The sequence below is a fragment of the Macrotis lagotis genome, chromosome X (assembly GCF_037893015.1).
Source record: "Macrotis lagotis isolate mMagLag1 chromosome X, bilby.v1.9.chrom.fasta, whole genome shotgun sequence".
NCBI classification, from domain to species: domain Eukaryota; kingdom Metazoa; phylum Chordata; class Mammalia; order Peramelemorphia; family Peramelidae; genus Macrotis; species Macrotis lagotis.
Genome location: NC_133666.1, coordinates 644,233,758 through 644,260,425, shown reverse-complemented (window position 1 = coordinate 644,260,425; position 26,668 = coordinate 644,233,758). Strand labels below are relative to the sequence as shown.

The 26,668-nt window shown below is 47.5% G+C and overlaps 1 protein-coding gene across 8 annotated transcripts in view; it reads right to left on the bottom strand.

Annotated features, from left to right (window-relative positions):
• Positions 1-2,761: 2,761 nt before the first annotated feature.
• Positions 2,762-26,668, bottom strand: part of ABCA7 (ATP binding cassette subfamily A member 7) — a 58,984-nt gene continuing 35,077 nt past the window's right edge. For 7 of the 8 annotated variants that reach the window (XM_074204508.1, XM_074204501.1, XM_074204502.1 and 4 more), the window contains 29 exons: positions 24,692-24,829; positions 23,989-24,176; positions 23,749-23,833; positions 23,122-23,324; positions 22,673-22,721; positions 22,263-22,364; positions 21,100-21,251; positions 20,864-20,988; positions 20,680-20,778; positions 19,205-19,397; positions 19,022-19,116; positions 18,570-18,602; positions 18,194-18,299; positions 17,995-18,069; positions 16,343-16,512; positions 14,528-14,705; positions 13,701-13,816; positions 13,317-13,461; positions 13,070-13,193; positions 9,561-9,690; positions 9,247-9,379; positions 9,079-9,141; positions 7,898-8,004; positions 7,245-7,386; positions 5,470-5,604; positions 4,608-4,711; positions 4,149-4,241; positions 3,398-3,635; positions 2,762-3,207 (listed from right to left, as the gene is read on the bottom strand). In XM_074204508.1, coding sequence (XP_074060609.1) covers positions 3,064-3,207; positions 3,398-3,635; positions 4,149-4,241; positions 4,608-4,711; positions 5,470-5,604; positions 7,245-7,386; positions 7,898-8,004; positions 9,079-9,141; positions 9,247-9,379; positions 9,561-9,690; positions 13,070-13,193; positions 13,317-13,461; positions 13,701-13,816; positions 14,528-14,705; positions 16,343-16,512; positions 17,995-18,069; positions 18,194-18,299; positions 18,570-18,602; positions 19,022-19,116; positions 19,205-19,397; positions 20,680-20,778; positions 20,864-20,988; positions 21,100-21,251; positions 22,263-22,364; positions 22,673-22,721; positions 23,122-23,324; positions 23,749-23,833; positions 23,989-24,176; positions 24,692-24,829 — 3,665 coding nt within the window. In that variant the 3' untranslated portion in view covers positions 2,762-3,063. The remainder of the gene's footprint in view (positions 3,208-3,397; positions 3,636-4,148; positions 4,242-4,607; positions 4,712-5,469; positions 5,605-7,244; positions 7,387-7,897; positions 8,005-9,078; positions 9,142-9,246; positions 9,380-9,560; positions 9,691-13,069; positions 13,194-13,316; positions 13,462-13,700; positions 13,817-14,527; positions 14,706-16,342; positions 16,513-17,994; positions 18,070-18,193; positions 18,300-18,569; positions 18,603-19,021; positions 19,117-19,204; positions 19,398-20,679; positions 20,779-20,863; positions 20,989-21,099; positions 21,252-22,262; positions 22,365-22,672; positions 22,722-23,121; positions 23,325-23,748; positions 23,834-23,988; positions 24,177-24,691; positions 24,830-26,668) is intronic. The other variant, XM_074204509.1, reaches the window with a different exon arrangement.

Here is a 26,668-nt window from a genome sequence, read left to right as displayed (position 1 = left end):
CTCCCGACTCCAGGGCTGGTGCTCCATCCAATGTGCCACCTAGCTGTTCTCACATCAACCCTTTTAAGCCTGAAAAAAAGTTACAGAAGCCTAGACCTTTGTCTTCTCCCAATGAATTTGAGTCCCAGCACTTTGAGAGGAGGATAACCAATACTCCAGACCCAATTTCCTTCAGTAAGACAAGCAGACATATCATCTCTTCTTTACCTATCTTGGCTACCTTCTTGGTAATCCTATCCTGAGTCTGTAATAAGGTCAGCAGTAGCTCTTCAAGGGTAGCTACCCCAAAAGATTGACTCAGCCATCTCATCTCTAAATTTTTGAGCTTAAATCCCAAATTGTCTTTTTCTCCTCAATCACACAGCAGGAGGAAATAATGATATTAAGAAAGACCTACAATGGGTGACCCCTCTGTGGCCAACATATGGGAGAAGTAAAGTCAATGAGTGTTAGGGATATAAAGAAGTGCAAAAAACTGATCCTTGCTCACAAAGAGCTCACAGTCAAAATTATGCAAAATATGTAAAATACAATGTATAAATAAGCTAGAGACAGGAGAAACTGGAGATCATTGACAGAGGAAAGGCAAAAGAGGATGTTAGTTGGGATTTGAAGATTCCCAGGAAGCCAAAAAGTAGAGATAAGGGGGAAGAACATTCCAGTTTATAGAGGACAAACAGAGAAAAATGCCCAGACAACTGAAACAAAAGTTGCCTACTTTGGGGTGTGTAATAGTGATGGAACACTATCGTGCTATATGAAATAATAAACAATACAAAATGACAAAGGAAGTGGTTTCAGAAACAGCTGGGAAGATTTCTATGAACTTATGCAAAGTGAGCAGAACTGAACAGAATAGGTAGCATTTTATCTCTCATCTCTAGGCTTCTGCCCTTTTCTTTAGAAACTGCCCCCCCCACCCTGGTGGGATGCCCTTCCTCCTTTACCTCTTGTATTTGAATCCTTTGCTTTCACAACTCAATTTTAGAGCTGCCTCCTACGAGAGCCCTTTCCTGACTCCCACACTGATTACTACTTCCCTCCTTCCAAAATTACTTTGGCTATCTTTTGTGTTTACTTATGTGTGAATGAAAGAAGAGGAGTGGAGCAAAATTCAGTCAATATGGACAGATCACCTTGGAGAGATAATCGCTAGGAGCTGAGACCTGAACAGGAAATGGAAAACTGTAGACCCAGACTCTAGGCAGGTTTTCTGAGGATTTCATCTATAAAAGGCAAGAGGTATACAATCATATAATGGTAGAATCAAAAAAGGTTTTTTTAAGGGTAGGGGGTGCAATTGTTTCTGTTTTGACTAGAAACACTGAGGGTCTTCCCCTCCCAGATTGATTTTTTCTCCCCCACCATTTTTTTGGAGTAGCAAACAAGGTTGTCTTTTGTCTTATTTTTTCTTTTTTTTAGGTTTTTGCAAGGCAATGGGGTTAAGTGGCTTGCCCAAGGCCACACAGCTAGGTCATTATTAAGTGTCTGAGCCTGGGTTTGAACTCGGGTATTCCTGACTCCAGGGCTGGTGCTGTATCCACTGCACCACCTAGCTGCCCCTTGTCTTATTTCTTAAATAATTTCTTTTGTCATAAATTGCTTAATGGGTCTTGTCTTGGACAAACTGAGGCCTGGGAAAGACCTTTGCTAAAAAAGACCAAGGTTTCCCACTGCATCTGGGGCCACCTCCAGTTTTCTTGACCTGTGTCTTGCCTCTGATCTCAGATGACTCTGGAGGAAAGCATGAGGTTGATCATTTTGCACAGCCCTGGCTCTCTTAAATCCAATTTACTTGCTGATGTCATTGGTCATCTTTGAGAATGAAGATGGTACAGTGGAGCACCCGCTCTGGAGTCAGGAGAACTGAGTTCAAATCCTAATCCAGACTCTTGATGCTTATTAATTTTGTGACCCTGGATAAGTCACTTAAGCCTGACAACCAGAAAAAGAGAGAGGGAGAGAGACAGAAAGGGAGAGAGGGAGAGAGACAGAGACAGAGAGAGAGACAGACAGACAGAGACAAAGAGACAGAGACAAAGAGCGACACAGAGATAGATACACATAAATATATATATATATGGAGAGAGAGAGAGAGAGAGAGAGAGAGAGAGAGAGAGAGAGAGAGAGAGAGAGAAGGACAAACAGCAACAATTCTAGCATCATCAGCTGTGAAAGACTTTGCCACTCTGATCAATACAATGGACAGTTTCTTATGGTGAAAGATGCTATCCACCTGCAGAGAGAGTATTGATGAACTCTGAGGAAATGTTTAGCCTGGAGACAACTGAATGAAGGAGGGAAAGAGGAAGCACATGATGTCCTTGTTCCAGTATGTGAAGGGCAGTCACATGGAAGAAGGGCTAACTTTGACTTGGTTTACCCCAGGGGTAGAACCAGAAAGATTTCAGGGGAGGGGGCATTCAAGAGTTGCAAAAAGACCGAGTTCACTTTTGTCAGCACAATCAGAAAACCAAGGAAATGGTTTGCACCAAGAAGCAAAGGGTCACCCCCAAATTAGGGGTCTTTGAGCAGGGGCAGATCACCACTTGGGGGTCTGCTAGGTCTGAGCACATTGGGTTCCCATCCATTTCTGAGCCAGCATTAGGACCTGGGCCCTCAAATGGCAAATCCTGGCTCCCTCCCTTCCAGTCTCCCAGCTCCTCAAAATCACAGGAAGGTGGGAGCACATACACGAAGACATCCACAGTCAGGCCGTAGTGGCTACACACATAGCAAACACTCCAGGGTATCTCTTGGTTCTAGTATTTTATTTAGAAGGAAGAAGAATACAGAGGAGAGTCTCCTGGAGCCCTGGGCTCCTATAATGGGGCACTTGCAGCAATGGCCCCCATTTGGGGGTTCTCAGGGCCTTTCCCTTGTGCTAGCTGCGTAGCTTCCTGCAAGGCTGGAAAAGGGGCCCCATGGGGGCTGGTAGGGACAGAGGCAGGGACAAGTGGTAGCAGCTGCCCCCCAGACAAAGATATCCAAGGCTCCCTGCTTTCATCCCAGGGGACAGGCTCCTGGCCAGAGAATCCACCTGGCAGTCCATCTACCTGTGGGTCAAACTAAGCTTTCGGCCACACTGGTGTCTTCCAGAAAGCAACTGACCCTCTGGGTAATTTGGGAACTGGACGCAGGGCAGGGTGCGGCCGGCTTCCCAGGGCTGTCCTCCTCACCTTGGTCCTTGGCAAAATAGACAAACACCTAAGGGAGCAGGACATGGAGGGTGGTAGTTAGAGGAGGCTGGAGTCTTGGACCCAGGGCTGGAAATGGGGGAGGGGAGTTAGGGAAGGCTTCTTGAGGAGGAGGCATGAGCCAGGCCCTGAATGACAGGCAGGAAGGATTCTACTCTTAGTCTAAAGCAGAGTCCCTCCCATCCAGTCTGATCTCAAACCTGGTCAAGGGTGGTCTGGGTTACAGAGAAGTCCTCAATGCCCAAGTGAGAGCTGTGGATGGCCAGTTCACTGAAGAGGCGGGCCAGTGGGCAGTGCCCGGGGGGCAGCTGGTAGCGCAGCAGGCAGCCGTGCTGCTCCTGGAGCAGGGCTCCAGGAAAAGAGGCCTCCATGAAATCCTGGGCAGGTCTCAGGTGCGAGGTAGGTACTCGCAGTGAAACTGTATAGCCCTCTCCGAACCTGTGGAAAGGGCCACACTCTGGCTGAGCCTGTGCCTAGCCTTCCCAAATGCTCTGTGGCTTGAATGTGTGTTTGGGAGAAGAGTCGGGCTCACCCTGCTTGGCCCCAAGAGACTATTTGTGGGGGGAGAAGAAGTTTTAGGGTTGACTTAAAGAATAGCTGACAGCAGTTAGGGTGGGGCAGAGGGCAAAGCACCCAGCCCCAAAGTCAGGAGGACTGAGTTCAAATCTGATCTCGGACATTTACTAATTTTGTGACCCTGGGCAAGTCACTTCACCCCTGATTCATCTCCAGTCGTCCTTTTGGAGGCAGATAATAAGCTACCTGTCACTAAAGATCTTTAAATAAAGGGCTGGGTGACCTCATGTTGAGTGGGCTGGAGGGGACATTCTTTTTCAGAAATAGGTTGTAGAGGGTGGTCCCTGGGATCCTTTCAGCTCAGTGATTCTGATTCTGAACCTCAGGAACATTATGTAAGGCGGCACTGGGGTGGGATGTCCCTTTGCAAGTTACCTGTTCTTAAGATGCTGGGCACTGCCCAGGCACCGGAAGCGCCCATTCACCATGATGGCCAAGCGGGTACAGAGAGCCTCACACTCTTCCATGCTGCCAGGACAAGGTAGGATAGGGGGAAAGAGAGGTCAGAGGTCACCGAGCAGAGGCCTGAGCCCCCAGCCTCCTCTCCTTCAGCCTCCACTGAACTTCATAGATGTAATTACTCCAGCTGGGCTCCCTAAACCCCAAATTTGTTCCCTTTCCCAACCCAAGCCCCACTCCTCTAGGATCCCACCCTGGCTCTCCCCCAACCAAGCCCCATTTTCCCAAGAATCTATTAATCTCTTCCTTCAACCCTAGGGGCCCACTCCCAGATACTCCTTCCTTTACCTAGATTCTGATCCTCCATCACACACACACACACACACACACACACACACACACACACCCCATAACACGGCATGCATGCACTTCTACCTGTGTGAGGTAAGCACTACAGAGTGTCCCTCTTTGACAATACCCAGGACACTGTTCCAGAGGAAGCGACGAGCCCGGGGGTCCATGCCTGTGGTGGGTTCATCCTTGGGGGCAGAGGTCCAGGAGCATCAAACAATCAAACCAGACTGGAAATGTGCCCAGTCCTCTACTTTTGCCCTATATCCCTGAAGACTTTTCTCCACATAGGCACATGGTTGGGTTGGGAGAAGCCCATTCAAAAACCCTTCATCTCTTAGTTCCTTTGCTCCCACTTCCTCACAGAATCTTTGTATTTTGAATTGAAATGGCCTGAAATCTAGCCCAATCCCTTCATTTCCTATCTGGGGAAACCAAGTCCTACAGAGGGGAAGCGACTTGACCAAGGTCATACTGCCAGAGCTAGATCCAGGGCTTATTCCACAATAATGTGTTGTCACCTCAACCAATGCTTCCACTTTATAAATGGGGAAACAGATCCAGAGAGAGAGAAATAAAATTGTTCCAAAGGTCACCTTGCACTAGACTTCAGAAAGTGGCAGCAAGACAGTGAGGCTCAAGGCAAGGCTAAAAATTCCTGGGTTTGGTCCTACCCCATGCCTCAGTTTCCCCACGTCTTTCTCTTTCTTTTTTTTTTTTTAGTTTTTGCAAGGCAATGGGGTTAAGTGGCTTGCCCAAGGCCACACAGCTAGGTAATTATGAAGTGTCTGAGGCCAGACTTGAACTCAAGTACTCCTGACTCCAGGGTCGGTGCTCTATTCACTGCACCACCTAGCCACCCTCCCCACTTCTTCAAAGGGGACACTGACCTCCAAAGAAGAGGGTCGCAGCGTTTTTGAGAACTCTGTCCCCCTCCCCAACTCACCAGGAAGATGACTGGTGGTCCTCCCACCAAGGCAATGGCCGTAGATAGCTTCCTTTTGTTTCCACCACTGTAACCACCTGAGGGCTGGTCTGCATACTGTAGCAGCCCCAGCTTGGTCAGGCCCCACTGGGCCACCTGCCAATGAGAGAAACCAGAGGAGCCAACCCTAAGGCCAGGGGCTCAGCAGGACCTGAAGTCAGGTTCAGGACCATGGGGAGGCAGGTAAGGGGGTACACGGGAAACGCAGCTAAAGATGCTACAAAAGTAATTTCTCGAGGATTCAGAATAAGATCAGGAATTTCCATTAAAAAAAAGTAATTTCTCTTATGACAAAAACCAATGTCAAGTCTTCCTTTACATGATGTGATGGAAAGAACCTTGGAATTTGTATTCCAGAGTTGGGTTAAAATCCTGACTTTGCCTTCTACTAATTATGTGACCCTGGCCAAGTCTCTTCCCCCTAGAAGCTCGAATTGCCTTGTCTGATACTTGTGCATCCTCTGCCTTCTCCCAAAGGAAGGCATTTTGCAAGCCTAAGAGCACTGGAGAACTGGGAGCTTTTAAGTACAAAAATCTGATGCATAGTTATTAAAGCACCTACTGTTTGCAAGACCATTTCACAGCATGGAGCTTATCCATCTGCTGAGGGTGGAAGGGAAGGGGCCTTAAAGATCACCTACAATCCAACTCCAAATTCTACAGCCTCCCCTTTGCCTTATTTCACTCTCACCCCCTCACCTCCATCTTATATCAGTGTTATCTGTCAACATGGCTTTGTCCTCTGACTGTATCAGGATGACTGCTCCCTGTGAGCAGGGTCCATGGCCTATCTTTGCATCCCAGCAACAAGCCCGGAGCTGCCCTTGCCATCCATATCACAGGGGTGTAACCAGGCTTCTAACTATGGCTGGGGTGCTTTGAATGTAGCCTTGTTCAAGACTTGACTACAGACAGATGAAAAGAGAATGCCCAACGCCACCCACCACAGAGAGCTGGAGATCGAAGCAGCTTGGCCAGGGTCACACAACTAGTAGACAGGAACAAGGATCTGAACTGAGGCCCCTCTGCTACTGAATCTTCACACTCTCTCCCCTGTACATTACATTATACAGATGGGGAAAATCAAGACCCAGAAACAGCAATAGGTGGTTATGGAGGATGAACAAAAACAAAATAACCTTCACCTGGTGGTCAGCCCTCAAGTAATCCACACTTAGAGAGCTGAATCCTCCCACAAAAGAACCATCATCTGGAACTGGGGCTTTTCTCAAAACTGCTCTAGCTTAGCAGCACCTGCTCCTTCCAACCCGTCCCCATTAGTCACTCGTGACTTCTCCTCCAAATAACAGTCTATCTATTATATATTGACTACATAAGGAGTTGGGGGGTCTCCCCTGGATCAATTCTTTGAGAGCAGGGAGCATTTCATTTTTGATTTTGTTTTAATTTCATATTTGATGTGTATTGATTTTGTACCAATTTCTGGTACACAGTAGGTGCTTAAGAAATGCTTCTTTCTATTTAAACCTAACAAAAAAACCACAAAATAAAACAAAACAAAAAAGAAAGGCTTGTTTCTTGGTTGATCATCAGAAGGGTGACCCTCAATAAGGTACTATCTTGGCCAAGATAAGGAAGTAATAATATGGTGAGGCCCATCCTGGGAGCAGAGTCACACTGTTTGTAGCACATCTAGCTTGTGAACAGTTTGGGGGGCTAGTCTGAGCAGAGGCAGAGATGAGGTTGAGGGAAATAGGGCACCCTGGGGGACTTACCCGGGCAACCTCTCCTTCAGGTACCCCACGGAGTCGAGAAAAAAATTCCAGGTGCTCCCGGCCAGTCAACAGTTCTGTGATGGCATCAAATTGGGGGCAATAGCCCATGTGGCTCTGAGCAGCCTGCAGGTCACTCAGGATGCTGTGGGGTAGGGAGACAGAGCAAGGAGATGGAGTGATACAGGGATGGGACAAAGGAATTGAGAGGGCGGGATGAGAGGCAAAGAATGGTACCTGGATGGATGAGAGAGAAGGCTAGGACATAAAAGACAGGGGTCAAGGGAATAGGGTGATGGAAGGAATGCAGGAGAATGGGGACAGAAGGTGAGGGACCAAAGGGATGAGAGATCAGAGATGGGGAATAGAGGGATTAGGGACAGAAGAGAGAGGATATAGAAATGGGGGTAGAGTGGGGTTAGGGGCCCATAGATATGAGAAAATAAAGGACAGGATGGAGGACGAGGAGCAGCAGGAAGGGCAAGAGGATAGGGAAACTGGGAAGAGAGGGCTGGGGGATAAAAGGTGATACAGTTTTGCCATAGGAGCAGTGAGGATCAGGCTCTTTTATTCCCAGCAACTGTCTAGGATCTTTAGGAGGGGCCCCCTGCTCTGCCTCAGCCCCAGTCTCTCCTTCAAAGCTCCCCTTCACTCACCTGCAGCCCATAAGGATGGCCTCGCCTCCACTCACTGGGGTGTCCCCTGTCACCATTCGGAATGTGGAAGTCTTCCCTGCCCCATTTACCCCCAGGAGTCCAAAACACTATGAGTGAGAGAGAAAGAGAGAGAGAGACAGAGAAAGGGAGAGATAGAGAGAAAGAGACAGACAGAGACAGAAAAGAGAGAGACTCTTAAATCTCTGTCTAACCCTGATTTCCAGTTCAGGCCTTTGGGATCTTCCATCTGGCTGTCCCATAGGCATCTCAAACTCAACATCTCTATAAAGGAACCCATTCTATTTTCTCCCACCCCCACATTCCTCCATAAGTCAAAAATATTTTATTGGAAGGTACCATCACCCTTCCAGTCATGTTGATTCAGAACCTCAGAATCATCCCTCACTCTTTCTTTGTCCAAATATCCCAACAGTCATGAAGTTCTGTTGATTCCATCTCCCCACCATCTCTTGCACCTGTCACCCCTTCTCTCCTTTCATAGAACCTTGAACTTCATTGCCTCTCCCCTCTCTTGACCTGATCTCTCCCTGCTCCAATCCAACCTGACTCACACATTTGTCAGACTGATTCAGTAAAAAGGTCTGATCCTCTCACTTCCCTGCTCAAAACCTGTGAGCCGCTCCCTACAGCATCTTCAAGCTGGCATTCTAGGCCTCTGTGCCCCTACCTCCTCGTGATTCACACTACCCATCTGCTCCTCTGGGTGTATACACTATTCCTCCCATGAGCCTTGGCCTGATGGACCCTGGTCCCAGGGATAAGCCTTCTCCTCATCTCCTCTCTGCGCAATCCTCTGCTGCTTGCTAAGGTCAGCTCAAGTGGTGCCCTTCACTTCAGACCTGTCCTAATTCCTACGGTGTTATTTGTTCTTAATGAATGTGTTGGATTTATTAGCTAGGTGACCTTGACTCCCACTTTCCACATCCTCATTTAAAAACAGGGACAACAAAATCTTTGGGGGGGAGGGGCTTTTGCAAGGCAGTGGGGTTAAATGACTTGCTCAAGTCACACAGCTGGGTAATTATTAAATACATGAGGCCAAATTTGAACTCAGGCCCTCCTGACTCTAGGGTTGGTGCTCTATTTACTGCATCACCTAGCTGCCCCCAATAAAGTCTTGTGACCTAGATGGCAGGACAGGTATATGAAATGTACTTTACCTCCCCCCGAGGGATCCCCACACACAAGTGATCCACAGCCGGCTTCTTCTGGCCCGGGTAGATCTGGCAAAGTGGGGGAGAAGGAAGCGAGGAGAACATTGCAGACAGATCCATGGACCTGCATGAACATCCAGACATGTCAACAGTCCACAAGCTCCTATCCCTCACCTTGGTCAGGTCTTTCAGCACCAAGACATCCCGCTGGGTGGCTCCTTGCTGAACCCGTTCTCGCTCCCGCTGCACATCCTCATCTTCTTCCTGATACTCCTCTCTCAATGGGGACTGAGGCCCCAGAAACCATCTGGAAAGTGAGGGAGCAAGAAGCAAACGCCAAATTTTTTACTCCCTCAGGATTCCTAGGAACTTCCCTCTTTCTCTTCCAAACCCCAAGAGCCCTTGCTGTTCTCTCTCAGGTTTCTATTCCCAAGTTCTCCCTAGATCATTGCTCCTTGTGTCTGACCCCCAGCCTCCCTGAGGCTGACCTAGGTAGGAGGCGGGCTCGGTGCTCAAGGAGGAGGGTTAGGAGAAGGAAGACAGGTCCCTGCAGTCCCATAGCAAAGAGGTTCTTGCCAACCAGGTCCCAGCTCAGTGGGGACTGGAACTGCTCATCTCCTGTGAAGAAGAAGGAGACAACATTAGGTCTTAAGCCTGCACATCAACTACTGCAGCAGGAGAGGAATGCAAAGTCTAATTCCTAGGACTGTCTTCTCTCATCCCAGTTTCATAGCTTTTAACATCCTTTCTTTCTTCTAAAGTCTACTATAGCTCCCTACTGTCTACTGCATCAAAATGAAATTCATACGTTAAATTAAGACAGGCCTAGGATTTCAGAAAAGCCTGGAAAGATTTTCATGAACTGATGATGAGAGAAGTGAACAGAAGCAGAAGAACACTGTATACAGTAACAGCAACATTGAGTGATGATCAACGATGATGAACTTAGCTCTTCTCAGCAGTACAATGATCTCAAAGACAACCAAAAGAGTTGTGATGGAAAATGCCATCCACATCCAGAGGAGGATCTATGGGGTCTAAATGCAGACCAAAGCATCCTATTTTCACTTTTAAAAATTTTGTTTTTTCCAGGAGGGATGGGAATTCAGGGAAGCCTGGAAGGATTTGCATGAACTGATGCTGAGAGAGATAAGCAGAACCAGAAGAACACTGTGCACCCTAACAGCAACATGGGGGTGATGATCAACCTTGATGGACTCACTCATTCCATCAGTGCAACAATCAGGGACAATTTTAGGGTATCTGAGATGGATAATATCATCTGTATTCAGAGAAATAATTGTGGAGTTCAAACAAAGACCAAGGACTATTACCTTTAATTTTTTTAAATGGTATCTTATTATGTAATTTTGCTATCTCTTATATTTTATTTTTTCCCTAAGGATATGATTTCTCTCTCAACACATTCAATTTTGATCAATGTATACCATGGAAACAATGTAAAGACTAACAGACAGTTTTGGGGGGAGTGAGGGGAGAGAAGTGAGATTGGGGGAAAATTGTAAAATTCAAAAAAAAATAAAAAATGAAAAAAATTGGTTTTTGTTCTTTCTTTCACCTGGTTTTCCCCTTTTGTTCTGATTCTTCTTCCACAGTTATTACTAATATGAAATATGTATAATATGATTGTACAGGAATAGCCTCTATTACATTATTTTTTGTCTTAGGGAGGGTGGATAGAAGGAGAAAATTTTACAAAAATGAATGTTGAAAACTATCTTTACATGTAATTGGGAAAAATAATAAATAAATAAAAACGTTAAAAAATCAAATAGACAAGCCTGAACTCAGCCCACCCTGTACAGGTCCACATCACAGGAAGGGAACTTGAGAGCACCAACAGGGCAACCTTCCTTTTATTCTTTATTTATCTTGTTGCTGTTGTTCAGTTGTGTCTGACCCCATTTGAGGTTTTCTTGGCAGAGATACTGGAGTGTTTTGTCATTTTCTTCTCCAGCTCATTTTACAGATGAGGAAACTGAGGCAAACAGGGTGAAGTAACTTGCCCAGGGTCACACAGCTAGTAGGTGTTTGAGGCTAGATTTGAACTCAGGTCTTCCTGATTTAAGGCCTGGTGTTCTATGCTCTGTGGTGCCATCTACCTGCTTATTTATCTTGTTTTTATCTTCATATTCTAAGCTCTTAGCTAACATAGTAACAAACAGAGCTAAGAGCTTAAAAAAAAATGGTTTTGACTCGATATACTAGTTGGTTTGACTTTCTTGCCTCCAACTGAAGATCTACAGTGAAAGAAGAGCTTCCTGGCCTTGAGTCTAAATTACTCTAGCTCCCACTTATTGCCCTTGATTCTTCCTCTTGGGGCAGAAAAGACCAGAAAAGCTCAAGGCCCCTTCTCACCCACAGCGCTTCAGGGACTTGATCAGAACCCGACTACCTCTTCTCCACCCCTCACTTCCCAGCCCCAAGCTGCATTTTTTCCAGGCTAGCCAGGCTTCATTTCTTCAACTGCTCCTTATGGGATGGGATCCTTCACCATCCTGCATGGCCCCTTCTAGATCTTTTTCAGCTTAACAATGTCTGTTTTAGACTGGAGGGTTCCCTAGATGAGGTCTATTCAGGGTCTAAGACAGCAAGACCATTCAGACCTGGGTCACTGGAGCCCTCTTTCTAGAGGTTACCAAGGACTTCCCTTATAATACTCCCCAGAAAAACTCTTGGAAAAATCATTATCCCCATTTTACAATCAAAGAAAATGAGGGGGACAGCTAGGTGACACAGTGGATAGAGCACTGGCCCTGTAGTCAGGAGGCCCTGAGTTCAAATCCTGTCTCAGACATTTAATAATTACCTAGCTGTGTGACCTTGGGCAAGTCATTTAACCCCACTGCCTTGCAAAAAAAAAAAAGAATGAGGCTCGGAGGTGAAGAGATTTGTTCAGTCACACATGTGGTGATAAGTGGATGAGCTAGGACAAGAAGCCAAGTGTCCTGGCATTAAGCCTAGATTTTTTTTTTTTAGATTTTTTTTGCAAGGCAATGGGGTTAAGTGGCTTGCCCAAGGCCACACAGCTAGGTAATTATTAAGTGTCTGAGACCGGATTTGAACCCAGGTACTCCTGACTCCAGGGCCAGTGCTTTATCCACTACGCCACCTAGCCGCCCCTAAGCCTAGAATTTTTGACTGTCCAATGTCATTCTCAAAGTTTGCCCAAAATCTCCTATTCCTATGGTATCTTCCTTGAATGGCGATCTGGGGGAGGAGAAAGAGCCTGGGGCTGGGTCAGGAGACTCAGAAGCTGATGCCAGCTCTGATACAAATTCTCTTCAGTAACATGAGAGGGCTGGACCAGACTGAGCATTCTTCACCTGCTGCTGTCTATTTTATGATTCTAGGTGACCCCACAGAGATCTGTCCTTTTGTAGAGTGTGGGTCTGAATATATCTGAATCAAAAATGGACAGAGCACTTGGCACCAACTCATTCTTCCTGGGCCTCTCTGGCCTTTGATTCCTGTCTCTCCTATTGTGAGGGGGACTACCTTACATCAGGGATCCGGCTGTTCTTGCTTCTAGCTGATGACTTTCCCACACCTATCAGCCAAACTAAACCCAGAGATTTGTCTACTTTAGAAGAGATGTACATAAGAGTGGTTCTCCTTAAGACACAGGATGTCAGAGACAGACAGAATGTCAGATTGGGAAGATCCTTAGAACCCAGGATGTCAAGGTTAGGAGGACCCTTAGAACATGAAATGTCAGAGCTGGAAGAGTCCTTAGAACACAGAATGTCAGAGCTGGAAGGGCTCTTAAGAACCTAGGATGTCAGAGCTGGGAAGGTTCTTAGAACATAGGATGTCAGAGCTAAAAAGGTCCTTAGAACATGGGATGTCAGAGCTGTCTCTTAGAATCCAGGATGTCAGAGCTGGGAGGGTCCTTAGAAAATGGGATGTCAGAGTTGGGATGGCCCTTAGGACACAAAACACAAGCATTGTCTCAAATGGTTATGGGGACACTCACCCAAGCGCTGGAAGGCATCAGCCATAGCTTGGTTCCGAACCATGTCAATGAGCCCTCGGCCTAGGCAGAAATGCGGGAAAATGAGGAAAACTCTCTTCAGAATCCAGCTCACGTCCTTCAGTTTCTGTTAAGGGCAGAGAGGCAGGTCAGGGGACCCCTAAAACAATTCTCCTCTTCCCCCAGGAACCTAATCTAGAGATTCAGCCACCCGCCCCTGCTATGATGCCAACCATCAGACCAGTCAAACCTGGTTGGAAAAGAGCTCTAGTACAAAAGTGGCCACACTGCCATTGATGCCAATGAAAAGGTTGAGACAGGTCAGGACCACATAGGCTGTGCTGGGAACGGAGAACAGGAAGGAGGCTGGGTACATGAGTGGGGTGATGGACCAGCTGGAGAGGAAGGAGAAAGGTTGGCATGGGTGTCATGGAGGGGGCAGGGCCTGTAGGAAGGGATAGGTATTAGAGGTGAAAGCATGATGGTGGCCTGAAGCCAAAGAGGAATGGGTATCATCGGTGGGGCTCAGTGGTACAACAGACATGGGCACTGAAGGGATGAACTAGGAACTCTTTGAGACCATGGGTACATGGGGAGCAGAGGGATGGCATTAAGGAGGGAACAGAAACCTCACCCATACAGCAGCAGGAGGAGGAGAAGGGCAGGCAGATTTGCTGGGGCCACATAGGCCTGTTGCTGGAAAGCCAGGAAGATGAGCACCACTAGCCCTGCTGGCACCAGGTAGTTACACTGTGGGGCAGGAGGTGGCCTGTCACTAGCGGCCACCTCTCCCCCTCCTGTCATCTCCCCACAGCTAGGATGGCAAATCCCAAGATTTGAAGAATTTTGGACCAGCCAGGGAAATTGGGCACTGGCTTGTAGATGCCTAGGGCAAAATGAGAGGCTGGGTCCCATTCATTCTGACATTCAGTGTTCTAAGAACCCTTCCAGCTTTAACATTCTGGGTTCTAAGAGCCCTCCCTGCTCTGACATTTTAAGATCACTGCCTGAAGAGGTTCCAGAGAAAGCTCTGAAATCAGCCTGCTCTAGGTCCTCCCACCCCCATAGCTTCTGGCTTTTTCCTACAAGCGATTCAGAACTTGAATCTGTCCCGTCTTGGACAGGAATCCTGTGTGAATTGTGTCTCTGAAGTGGGACTCTCAGTTCTCTGAGCGTACAGCTGAGTTTTCCCAGAAGAATCTTAGTATGTCAGTACTGGAAGGCACCTTAGAACAGAGGATGTCAGAGGAGGGAGGGCCCTTAGCACACAGAATATTAGAACTTTAGAACTTTAGCTATAGAACACAGGATGTCAGAACTTGCAAAAGTGTTAAGGTCATCTGAGACCTGGAGCAGAAGACTTGCACATCAGGACAACAGAAGGGCTTGGAATAGAACCCAAGACTTCTCATCCCTTGGCTCATGGCTCTGTCCTGAACTCTGCCCCCAGCCCCATCTTACCATGTCCCACGCAAAGTTGCCAAGCCAGTAAAGGGTTGGAGGCAGGCCCCCCAGGAGCTGCAAGTGCTTGGCTCGACTGACTCGGTCCTCAATGAGGAAGAGGACAAAGCTGGCGGGGACGAAGGACATGGCAAAAAGAACGCAGATGGAAACCAGCACATCCACTGAAGAGGCCATCCTAGAAAGGGTCAGGGATTACATGCTGTTGGCTGAGGCCAAGGGTAAGGGAAAATCACGGACATGAGAGGAATGAGGAAGAAACTTGAGGAGGTCTTGTGATTGGGGTTGAGAGACCACAACCCTGGTGCTAGAAGGCGTTCAGTGATAGGGTCTGAGGTGACATTGAGTTACAAGATTAAAATCATAGATCACAGAGTCATTATGCACAGGGCAAAAGATTATATTGGGGGGCAGCTAGGTGGCGCAGTGGATAGAGCATCGGCCTTGGAGTGAGGAGTACCTGGGTTCAAATCCAGTCTCAGACACTTAATAATTACCTAGCCTTGTGGCCTTGGGCAAGCCACTTAACCCCATTGCCTTGAAAAATCTAAAAAAGATTATATTGGAATAATGACTTAGATTGTGGAGGTCATGGAGCACAAGATTAGCACAACTAAAATGATCATAGAATTAAAAATCAGAAGAGACCTTGGATACTGCTTGTTCCTATCCCCTCATTTTAGAGAGAGGACTTTTCTTTCTTTTTTTTTTTTAAAGGCTTTTGCAAGGCAGTGGGGTTAAGTGGCTTGCCCAAGGCCGGATTTGAACTCAAGTACTCCTGAGTCCAGGGTCGGTGCTCTTTCCACTGTGCCACCTAGCTGCCCTGAGAGGACTTTTCCAGGACAACAAAACTGGGATTTTAATTAAATCCAGGGCTCATTCCCCAGCACCAAGCTGACTTGAGTAAAGGCTAGAGGCTCTAAGATTAAAAGGTCAAAGATCATGGAGGTCAGAGACCCTAGGATCATCTAATCTAAAACTTGAGGCATAGCTCATCCTGGTCTGGGCTTCTTCACTTATATTATATCCTAGAAACCTTTGACAGGCTGGGGAAGTCGAAGGACCCCTTTAAAAATAAGGCTTATAAAATACATGGGATGATAAAGAAAAACAATTACATTGAATAGTTATCAAAACTATTTTTAAAGAAACCAACTGCAAATGACAAGTTCATACTGCAAATTAAGAACCCAGATCTAGGTTTGGGTTTAATTGTGTCCAACTTGTGACCCTACTTGGGGTTTTCTTGGCAAAAATATTTATCTAGACCGATCATTTTGCAGATAAGGAAATGAGTCATAAGAAGGGTCACACAAGATGAAATAGCAGAGCTGGATTCTGACCCAGTTCTTCTTATGCCATTTTCATTACTTCAGATAAAGGGGGATGAAGCAGGGTTGGACCAGAGTCTAAAACCAAAAAGGAGCACAAGCAAGGCAAGGCGAGGCACTAGGGCTCTGGGCAATAACACGGCCAGTTGTCCGCCACACTTCCTCTGGTCAATCGCGGCGGCCAGGACGACCCTTTTACTTTCTCTACTCAAATACCGTGGTCAGTGTGAGCACAATATTGCCAGTGGCAAAGGGCACATCCCTTACTCTGCTACCAATCGATAAGCAAGCTGTTGTTTGTGACTCTGGAAGTGACTTTTTGGGGGAAGTATCTGTTGGTTCAAAACAAAATGTAGATATAAATTTGAAAATAATGAAGAGCAGTCCTGGGGTAAAAACAACTCACAGGGGAAAGGAAGAAGGAAAAGAAGTCAGAGGTCATTGGACACAGGACAGAGGGGTCTAGGGTCCTGGGCACACTCACAGGGTGACTTCAGAGAGCTGTTCCTTGGTGAGACTGAGAGGGTGGTTGAGAGTGGTGATGCCGTAGGTCTGGGGGTCAGCCCCTGGGGGCAGGTGAGCACGAAGGAGTCCGTTGTTCAGCACATTGATAAAGGCCACCATGGCATGCCATCCCTTGTTGTTGAACCAGACCTGGGCCAAAGATTTCATGTCACTGCCCCTGGCCAAGGTCCCAGCTCATGATGACAATAATAATGAGTATAACCATAATGAAACTAGGCAGAACACATCAAGGATGCAAGTACTTTAGATATGCTATCTCCTCTGAGCCTTTGTGAGGCAGGTACTAGTATCCCCTTTTGACAGATGAGAAAATTGAGGCTGAGAGGAGTTAAATGACTTGCCCAAGGTCATACAGGTAGTAAGAAGCTGAGGTATGATTAAGGACCATGGTTTATAGGACTGGAAGGACCCTCAGAGATCCTCAAATCCAACTGCCTCCTTTTACAGATAGGAGAAACTGAAGCTCAAGGAGAAGAGAAGGGCCTGCCCAAGATCACAGGTCAGTGGCAGATCCATAGGAGTCTGGAGCCTCACCTCGCAGACTGTTCTGGAAAGACCATTGTTAAGTGAAAGGCAGATAATGAAAATAATGATAAGGTATTTAAAAAAACCAACAGGTCTACAACGCCCTGGAAGGGAAGAGAGCTCTTCATCTCCATCAGTAATAGGCATTTATTGAGGATATTGTCAAGGGGTTTCTCGTTGGCTTAGATGCCCCAGAGGACCCATTTTGCTTTGAAATTTAGTGAACTCCTTGGAGATGTTTCTTGGTGTATTGAAGAAGGTACTGAGCTTGGACTCAGAAACACCTGAATTCAAATTCCTTCTTAAACACTTAGGAGCTGTGTGTCCCTGGGCAAGTTACTTCTGAAGTCTTGGTTTCCCTATTTGTAAAATGAAGGGGGTGGACTTGACTGATCTGAGGTTCCTTTAGGAAGAATTACTCCCTAAAGGGGAAGTTGCTTGCCTGTTTATTACCCAAGAAGTAATAAACAGAATTTGGGGCAGCTAGGTGTTGCTATGGGATAGAGCACCAACCCTGGAGTCAGGAGGACCTGAGCTCAAAGCTGGCCTCAGACACATCACTCTTACATTGGGTGACCCCGGGCAGGTCACTTAACTCAACTGTCTCACCAAAAAAAAAAAAAAGCAGAATTTGAATCCTAACTTCCCAAATATTGTCCTGTCACCAAGATAGCTAGGGATATTGTGCTTAGAGCACTAGGCCTGGAGTTGAGAAGATGTGAGTTCAAATCCAGACTTGGCAACTTACTAGCTATGTGACTCTCAAATCTTAAAATAAGGACTTTAAAATAGCACCTACCTAGGATAGAATGAGATAACACTTTTTTTAAAAAATAAAAACAATAAAGCCTCAGCAAGAGTCTGATACATGATAGATGCTATAAAAATAAATGCTCATTCCCTTTCCTTGCCCCTCCAGCCCTCAGGGTCTCTCTCTTGGCAGAGCTCAGCTCCTGTCTCTCCCCAGTCTGATACTGAAGACCCGATCTTGGCTTTAGAGATTGAGATGAGGACTAGGAAAGGAGATGGGACAAGCACTGGCTCCCCATGGCCTAGAGAAGGTGTAGACCCTTGACTATCACACACCTTCACGTTATTCTGTGTGTCCAGCCCTTCAGCCCAGGCACTGAGATTCTGGAGTAGATGATATACTGCACTGTTCTGGACAGGGAGGGAGGGAGGACAGTTAGAGACCATCACCCCCCACCCCCACCCCCAGTCCAAGGCACCTGCTCTTGCCCCCATCTCCTTTCTCTCCACACCACCCCTTGGTCTGGTTGGTCACCTGGGAGCCATAGTATAAGCTTTGTAACTCCTGGATGGTGCTGAGGATCTCTGGCCCTGTATCCAAGTCCAGGTTGAGACTGCCCCCCAGGGAGAAGCCCCCATACCTGGAGATGAGATGGGTCCGGGCTCAGGACAGCCTCCTCTGCTCTGTCCACAGCCCCCACCCCCCCACCCCTGTCCAGCCTCTTCCCCTATTTTTCCACCCAAAGTCTGTAAATCCTCTTCCCTAACAAATGCCCCATCCTGGCCTTAGCTCTCCCTTCCTGGCCCCTCCCTAGGCTACCCTCTCTCCCATTCCCAAGCATCTCTCAAAACTTACAAAGAACCTTCCTCAATCTGCATCTTCCTTCCTATTCATACCTCTACTCACTCACCTAATCTCATTGACGTACTTCTTGGTCCTCAGCCTGGGAGAAGAGAAGATGGGTAGGTCACCACTCACCTATTCAGAAGTGGCAATACAGGCCAGGGTCCCAGCCCCTCTCTCCTATAGACCTGCCTGGGAAAGGTGATATGTATGGCAGGGAAAGGGCTTGGGGAATGGGGGGGGGACCAGAGTGGATAAGGCATTAGAAAAGAATATCTTTTAAGTTGTTCCCAACTCTGACATTCTCTGTTCTAAGGGCCCTCCCAGCTCCAACATCTTGACTTCTAAGATCTCTCCCAACTCTGATAACCTGTGTTAAGTCCCCCCACCTCCCTAGCTCTGACAGTCTAAGTTCCCTAGTTGGGTAGAGAGAGTAAGGTGAAGGGTGGGCATAAAAGGGGCAGGAATGGCAGTGCAACTTTGGGGCAGATGCTGAGCAGGGGCCAGCAGAGATCTTACCCCTGATTGATGACCCGAGGATAGGTTTTAACCAGATAGTCTGAGATATTTCTTCCTGTCAGATTCTGCACTACGTGTCCCGGGCGCGTCTGCATCTGCTCCAAGAAAGAATCTTAGAACACACCCAGTCCACCTGCCCAGCAAGCCCAGAGAGGGCTCCGCTTAATCTTCTCTAGGCCTCACCTGGGGAGGTGGAAGGCCCCCTGCTGCTTCAGGACAATCAGGGAGCATCTTCCGGGCTCCTGGGCTGCTACACTGGCAGGCAGGAGATGGGAACTGGAGGGTCCAGTTGCCTGTAGCTAAGACTCTAGCCACAGCCTCAGATACTGGGGGCACCCAGAAGCTGTGGTTGGCAGGCTGAGCACAGTCCTGCCCCCTGTAAAGTCACAAGAAAAGAGTCTGAGAGATGCGGGGATGATTTCTTGGTTCATACATATACACACAGACACACAGACAGGTACAGACAAATACATATACACACATAAACACAATCACACAAGAGACACACACAGATGCAAGCACACACATACACCAACACATTCCTCCTTCCCTCTCAAATAATTCCTGGTAATGACACCTTCCCCTAGCCCTAATCCTGTGGGAATTAAGTATAATCAAAATAACTCACAGTTTCATGGCCCTTTAAGAGTTACAAAGCTGATTGTTCCCCACCACAAGAACACTGAGGAAGGAAGTGGGCAGATGCTTTAACCCACTGAACAGATGAGCATACTGAAGGTAACAGAGGAAAATTAAGTCACACAGTCAGCAAGTGGAAAGAGACTCAGACCCACCTAATCCTCCTTCCCAGTTCCACAAGGGTCTCCCCAGTATGTTGATGAATGTGTGGGCATAGGGGGATGAGCCTTGAAGGAAAAGGGAAGGAGGGGCAGGGCAGGACCCTTGACCTTAGGTCGTGATTCCCCATGGCCAGGGTCAGAGACACTGCTGGCCCCATGCATGCCGAGCAGCCCTGTTGGGGGAGAGGGTGATGAAGGACTGGGAAGTCTATGAGAAAGCAGGTAAACTTAGGCCTGAAATGGTTAGAGCATGTAGAATTGAGTAGTGGCAAGAGCCTTGGGCAAGGGGGTCAGAGGGCCTGGGCTGTGGTCAGGACTCCATTAGTGACTCCCTGTTATTATTATATGACCCTGAGCAAGACCCTCCCCAATCTGGGACTCAGTTTCCCAATGTGTCAAATGAAGGATTTAGACTAGATGTCTAAGACCATTCTAGGTTCTCAAGATCCTCCCAGTTCTGACATTTTGTCTTCTAAAGTCCCTCCCAGCTCTGGTGCTGTGCCTTCCAAGGTGCCATCCAGTTCTTATATTCTCTTTCTAAGAGCTTTCCCAGTTCTGCCACCCTCCCAACTCCAACATGCCATGTTCTGACACTGTGTTATAAAGACCTTCCCAGCTATGACATTCTTTGTTCTAAGTGTCTTCCCAACAATGACCTTCTAAGTTCACCCATTCTGATGTTCTCTGTTCTAAGCAGTTTCCCAGTTGTGCCATTTTCTGTTCTAAGGGCCCTCCCAACTCTGATATGCCATTTCTTAAGGACCCTCTCAGTTCTGACATTCCCTGTCCTGTGGTCTAAGTTTCAAGGTTCTATAAATAAAGAACCAAGAGGACAGAGGACTTCATGGGGAAGCTTACAAGCCTGAGCTATTCTCCACACAAGAGCCTTGGAAGCTGGGCACAAACAGGAGGGCATTCAATAGCTGGGCATATCTGAGTTTTCCAGGGTTATCCTCACTGAAAATAGAAAAATCAGTAATGAAAAACTACCCCCTTCTTGACTTTTGCCCTCACCCCTGCCACTGCCCAGCCCAATACTCACCTGAAAAAAAAGATCTGGGACCCATACATGACTGGCTGGAGCTCCAGGGGTGGATAGTGGCCAAAGGGGGGCACAATGAGGCTGAAGAAGAGCGCCAGGCCCACAAAGAAGGCAGGGAGCACAATCTAAGGGGGTGGCAGGGCCATCTCAGGATGCTTGTGGAGGGAACTCTGGGTCTCCAAACCCAACCTTCTAGAACCCCTCCAGGCCTAGCTCCCCTGTGACACCCTCCTGACCTGAGCAAAAAGACCTCGGCGGCTGCGGCAGGCATGGAGGAACCTCTTGGTGAACAGGGCTCGGAGTTGCTGCCGGGTGAGTGCCCATCCCTGCACACGCTCAGAGGTGCCCAGCTCTCCTTGAAGAGCCTGTATCTCCCTCGAACTGGCCACTGCCAGGGACAAGAATGGTGGCAGGAAGGAGGGCCAGGAACAGAATCGTAAAAAAAATCAGATAAGGGAGGAGGAGGAAGGTATTTGGGAAGACTCTGAAACTTTGAGGGGCCCCGTGATGTCCACACTTCAGAATGCTGCCCTGACCAGATTAAAATATAGTTGGGAGAGGCAGTTAGGTGGCACAGTGGATAGAGTACTGGCCTGGAGTCAGGAGGACCTGAGTTCAAATCTGATCTCAGACAATAGTTACCTGTGTGACCTTGGGCAAGTCACTTAACCCTACTGCCTTAAATAAATAAAATATAAAAAAAGTTGAGAAATGTTTAACAAAATAAAATTACAATACAATATAATGTTAATTTGTGGTTTTTCAAAGTCAATCTGCTATGACAGGGATCTGTTTCCATCTGAGTTTTACACCACTGATTAGGTTGACCTCTTCATTTGACATAGGGGGAAACTAAACCTTAGAAAAGGGAAGTAACATGTTCAGGGTCATATGGACAAAAAGTAATAGACAGACCCATGGCCCCTTCTGAGATGGCTATGTGTCTCAATGGATAGAGCACTGCATCAGGGCTCAGGGAGCCCTGAGTTCAAATCCAGCCTCAATTGTATTGATTCTGGGCAAGTCACTTGACTCTTTTTGCTTTGGTTTTTTTCTTCTGCAAAATCTGTCAGGGCTGTGAGGATCAAATGAGAATTGTAAAAAGATCTTAGAAAAAAAAGAAGAAAAACAAAAGAAAATACTGGGGCAGTTAGGTGGGAGCACTGACCCTGGAGTCAGGAGGACCTGAGTTTAAATGTGGCCTCAGACATTTAATAATTACTTAACTGTGTGACCTTGGGCAAGCCACTTAACCTCATGGCCTTGCAAAAAAACAAAGAAATAGAAAACAATGTACCTGGTAAACAGTAAGTGGTATATAAATGCTCATTTCCTTGGACTCCAAACTAAAAGTTCTTTCAATGCCAATGCTAGGGAGGGCAGCCACGGGCATACTCACCCCCATCTCCATTTTCCTCTGTATGCTCCTCACTCATCATCTTCTGGCAGTGAGCAGAGCCTGGGGCAGGTACACCCAACCGAAGGGGCTGGTCCTCACCATCTGCCAAGGAGATAGAGGCTCTCTCTGAAGGGAGATGCTGCCCTCTAGAGTAGCAGCAGAGGGTGGGGGCTAAGACCCGCTCCCTGCACTGGGGACAGGGCCTCCTTGGTTCCCCCACACTCTCTTGCCATATTTCTGGTGCTCGGTGGTGGCTGGCTGAGTTAGGGACCAAGCTGGGTTAGGGTTGAGAAATATGGTGAGGTCATCTGGCTCCCTATTGATGCCTGCCCACTTGGTTCAGATACCCCTCTTAAGATGTTCAAAGAGAATCTCTCCCCTGAAAGTCCCTCATGGGAATTCAGCAATACCTTCTGGGTTGGTATCGACTCCACTGTCCTCGGCCACCTTCAAGAAGATCTGGAGGGAGAGATGAAGGAGAAGGGCAGAAGACTCTGTGGGATGGGGAGACCTCAGAAATGATGGAATGGTGGGGAAGGAAGACAAGACTGGGGGGGAGGGGGAAGGGTCAAAAATTCCAGAACTGGAAGGCTGCTCAGACTCATCTGTTTTGACCCCCATGCTTTGGGAATGATGATATATGTTCAAAGAGATCAAGGTGACATTGGTAAGAAGATCTGGAAGGGAAACTAAGGACTAAGTCTCTGAGGTATATTGGAAGAAGGGAGGGGAGTTTCTAAAAAAGCCTTTCTCTGTGGAACCCTGTGGATAGGAGTGAGGAGGAATTTGGCAATAATGGGCAGTAGTGAAAAGAGAAGGCTGGAGTTTGGGAGGCCTGCTGATCTTCAATCTTTTCTACCTCCTCCAGGGTGGTGTCTGAGATCCCGTAGCCCGTGATGCCAAGCTCCTTAAGGTGCCTGTCCAGCTCCTCAAACAGCTCCCCAAAAGCCCCATTATGGGCACCAGAGTATGGCAGGGTCAGCACCACCTCATGGCCCAGCTCTTCCACCAGCTGGGCCCCAGGGACAAGTCTCTGTACAAGTGTGAGCAGTTGGACCACATCTGGTAAGAGGAGATGGAAGGGCCTTCAGAACCTTCCCCACCAAATAGAGGGGATGCTGAGGAAACACCGGGGGTTAGAACTGGAAGGGAGTTTTAAATCTAGAACACAGGATGCTTGAACTTTTAACTCAGAATGTCCTTAGAACATAGGATATCAGAACTGGGAGGACCCTTAGAATGCAAGACATCAGAGCAGGGGGAACCCTTAGAACACAGAATGTCAGACCTGGGAGGGCCCTTAGAACCCAGAATGTCAGAACTTTATTTAGGTGGGGGGGGAGCTTTGAATATAGAATACTAGAGCCAGGAAGGACCTTAGATACAAAATGTCAGAGGTAGGAGGCGCTTAGAACGGAAGCTATCAGAGTTTAGAGGAAAGCCTGGAAGGACATAAGGACTAAGGGCTAACCCATCAGTGCCTCACCAGTGGCATTAGCCATGCTCCCTCCCTTGCTTTCTGGGTCTTTGCTCCAATTCCTCTCCAGTTTATCATAGTCGTGGTCCTGATCCTGCAGACACAAGGGCACCATAGGTAGAGCAGAGGGCCCCAGTCTTGCAGGCTCTGGATTCCTGCCCCAGAAGTCCTTTGAGCCTCTCTACTCCCCCCTACCCACCCATCTCAGCCCTGTCCTGAGCCCTCGCCCCAACTAGCCTGAGCCATCACCTTTCTAGCCTTGAGGAGCACAGTCGGCTGGTGCTTCACCAAGGTCAGATAGTAGCCAGTGCCCAGACGGCTTTTGAGGAAGAGGGGAGACCCATAGCAGCGCAGTTGACCCCCTGCAATCACTGCCACCCGGTCTCCCAGTAGCTCTGCCTCATCCATATAGTGAGTGGACAGGATCACTGTGCGCCCTATGGGAGATAACAAGGTGAGAAGACCCCTGGGAGCTCTAGGGGGCTTCCTGGAGGTGGTTGGCCTTCAAAACAGCAAAGAGGGAGGGGTGTGGGTATTGCCAGGGCTGGGGGAAGGATCCTCAAAGACCTCAAAGATACAGAGAGTCTCAAGAGAGACAGGAAAGACAACCTACAGTAATTGGGAAGACTTTCAGGAGGTGGCACTTAAGGGGGTTCTTGAGGGTATGAAGATCTGGACTGAATAGAAGAGAATATTTTCAGGAAGGAGCTATTTCTGAGGATCCCAGAACTAGAAGTCATCAAATCCAATCCTCTCAGTTTACAGAGAAGGTGACTTGCCCAAGGTCTCACAGTCACTAAGCATCTAAGGGCAGGATTTGAACCCAGGTCTTCCTTATTCCTTATGTTCTATCCACTGTATTATGCTGTCCCTCCAAGAGTTAAAGGAGGGGAGATGAGAGTTCCCAGGAGGAAGAGGAAAAGCGAGCAGGTTCAGCCCCCCCCCAACTCACCTTGCCGATATTTGAGTAGCAGTTCCCAGATACCTCGGCGGGAGAATGGGTCCACACCTGCTGTAGGTTCATCCAAGATGACTACTCGGGAGCCACCCACAAAAGCAATGGCTACGGACAGCTTCCTCTGCATCCCACCTGAGAAAGGGGACAGGCATGTTCACAGAACAGTCAGGATCCCGCTGTGCACCCTTTCTCAGTATCCAGCACATCCAGGAGTCCATGAAGAACAGACACAGGAGAGGGAAGACAGGGAAAAGGGGAGAGCAGAGGGTCTCAGAGCCTGAGCTCAAGGGGGCCAGGAATATGAAATAAGAGTCAATGTTGGAAGTGACTTTAGGGGTCACCTCATCTAATACAGTGTCCTCATTTTACAGATGAAGAAATTGAGGACTTGAGAAAATAAAGTTACTTGTAGTTAGTAAGAGGCAGTACAGGAGAACATAAATCCAGGTAGGACTACTCTCCATTTCCCCTGTTTCCACACTCTTGGCCAATCTTACCCACTCCCTGAATCATATGGTGGTGAAGAAAAGGGGCTTGCCTTTGGGGTCAGAAGACCTAGACTTGACTACTGGAACTATCACTTAAAATCCATTTGACCCTGGACGAAGTCATTTCTAAGTCATTATGAAAAGAGGGAATTTATATATATATTTTTGCTTTGTTTTGTTTTTTAGGTTTTTGCAAGGCAAATGGGGTTACGTGGCTTGCCCAAGGCCACACAGCTGGGTAATTATTAAGTGTCTGAGGCCGGATTTGAACTCAGGTAACTCCTGACTCCAGGGCCAGTGCTCTATCCACTGTGCCATCTAGTTGCCTGGAAATGTATATTTCTAAGATCCATTCTGACCCTACAAACACTTTCAATCAATCAGTCAATAAACTTTTATTAAGCTCCCACTACAATCATATGGGCAGCTAGGTGGCACAGTGGGTGGAAAACTAGAAATGGAGTTGTTCAAATCTGGTCTCAGACACATACCAACTGTGTGACCCTGGGCAAGTCACTTAACCCTACTTGCCTCAATTTCCTCAACTGTAAAAATGAGCTGGAAAAGGAAATGGCAAACTACTCCTATTATTTTTTGGGTACAAAAACTCAAAGAGGGGTTCTCAAAGTTCTGAAATGACTGAACAATAGCATCTCTACCCTCTGATATCCCTCTACTCAAACTTTGGTTTCTCAGTTCCTTCACTCTTGCCCTGGGGATTAATTCAATTTCATTTAAACATTTACTCAACAACTACTATGTCCTAGCAACAGAACTAGGCCCTGTGAATACAAAGACAAAAATGAAAGTTCCTGTCCTCATGAAACTACATTCTACTGGAGAAGAACCTTCAACAATTTCAAGGAAGGATTCTGGTTAAACATGATTATACATGTATAATCTATATCAGATTACTTGCTGGAGAGGGGAGGGAAGGGAGGAAGGTAGAAAAATGTGGAACTGAAAAACTTACAAAAAGATACTACCTTTGCATGTAATTGGAAAAAATAGCACTAAAAAAAGGGAAAAAAGGAGCAATTCTGGATAGGAAGGGGGTGGGAAAGGGTTAGTGGGGAGGCCAGGCTTACCAGCATCTCCCACTCACTTGGTCCAAAACTGTGTTTCTCTTCCCCCAAAAACCTGCCTCCTGACTTCCCTCCTTCTGTCAATGTCCTCCTTATTCTCTGCCCAAACTCAGATCCCCCCCGTCCTTGCTCTTCCCACAGTCCCTTCAGTCACCAAACCTGTGATCTTATCCATCACCTCCCACTCCCCTCACTCTCGATGAGACCAGTGAAATGCTTGGCCGACATCACCAGCCTCCCTGCCTCCAGGGACCTACAGAGGTCACCAGAGTCTTTCCTCAGCCCAGTCAGTTATCACAGCTCTCCACAGCCCATAGAGGAAAACCCAGATTCTCCATTTTCTCATTTATAACAGCCCTGTCTGTCTGAATCCTCCCCTCCCACTCTAGCCATCTGGG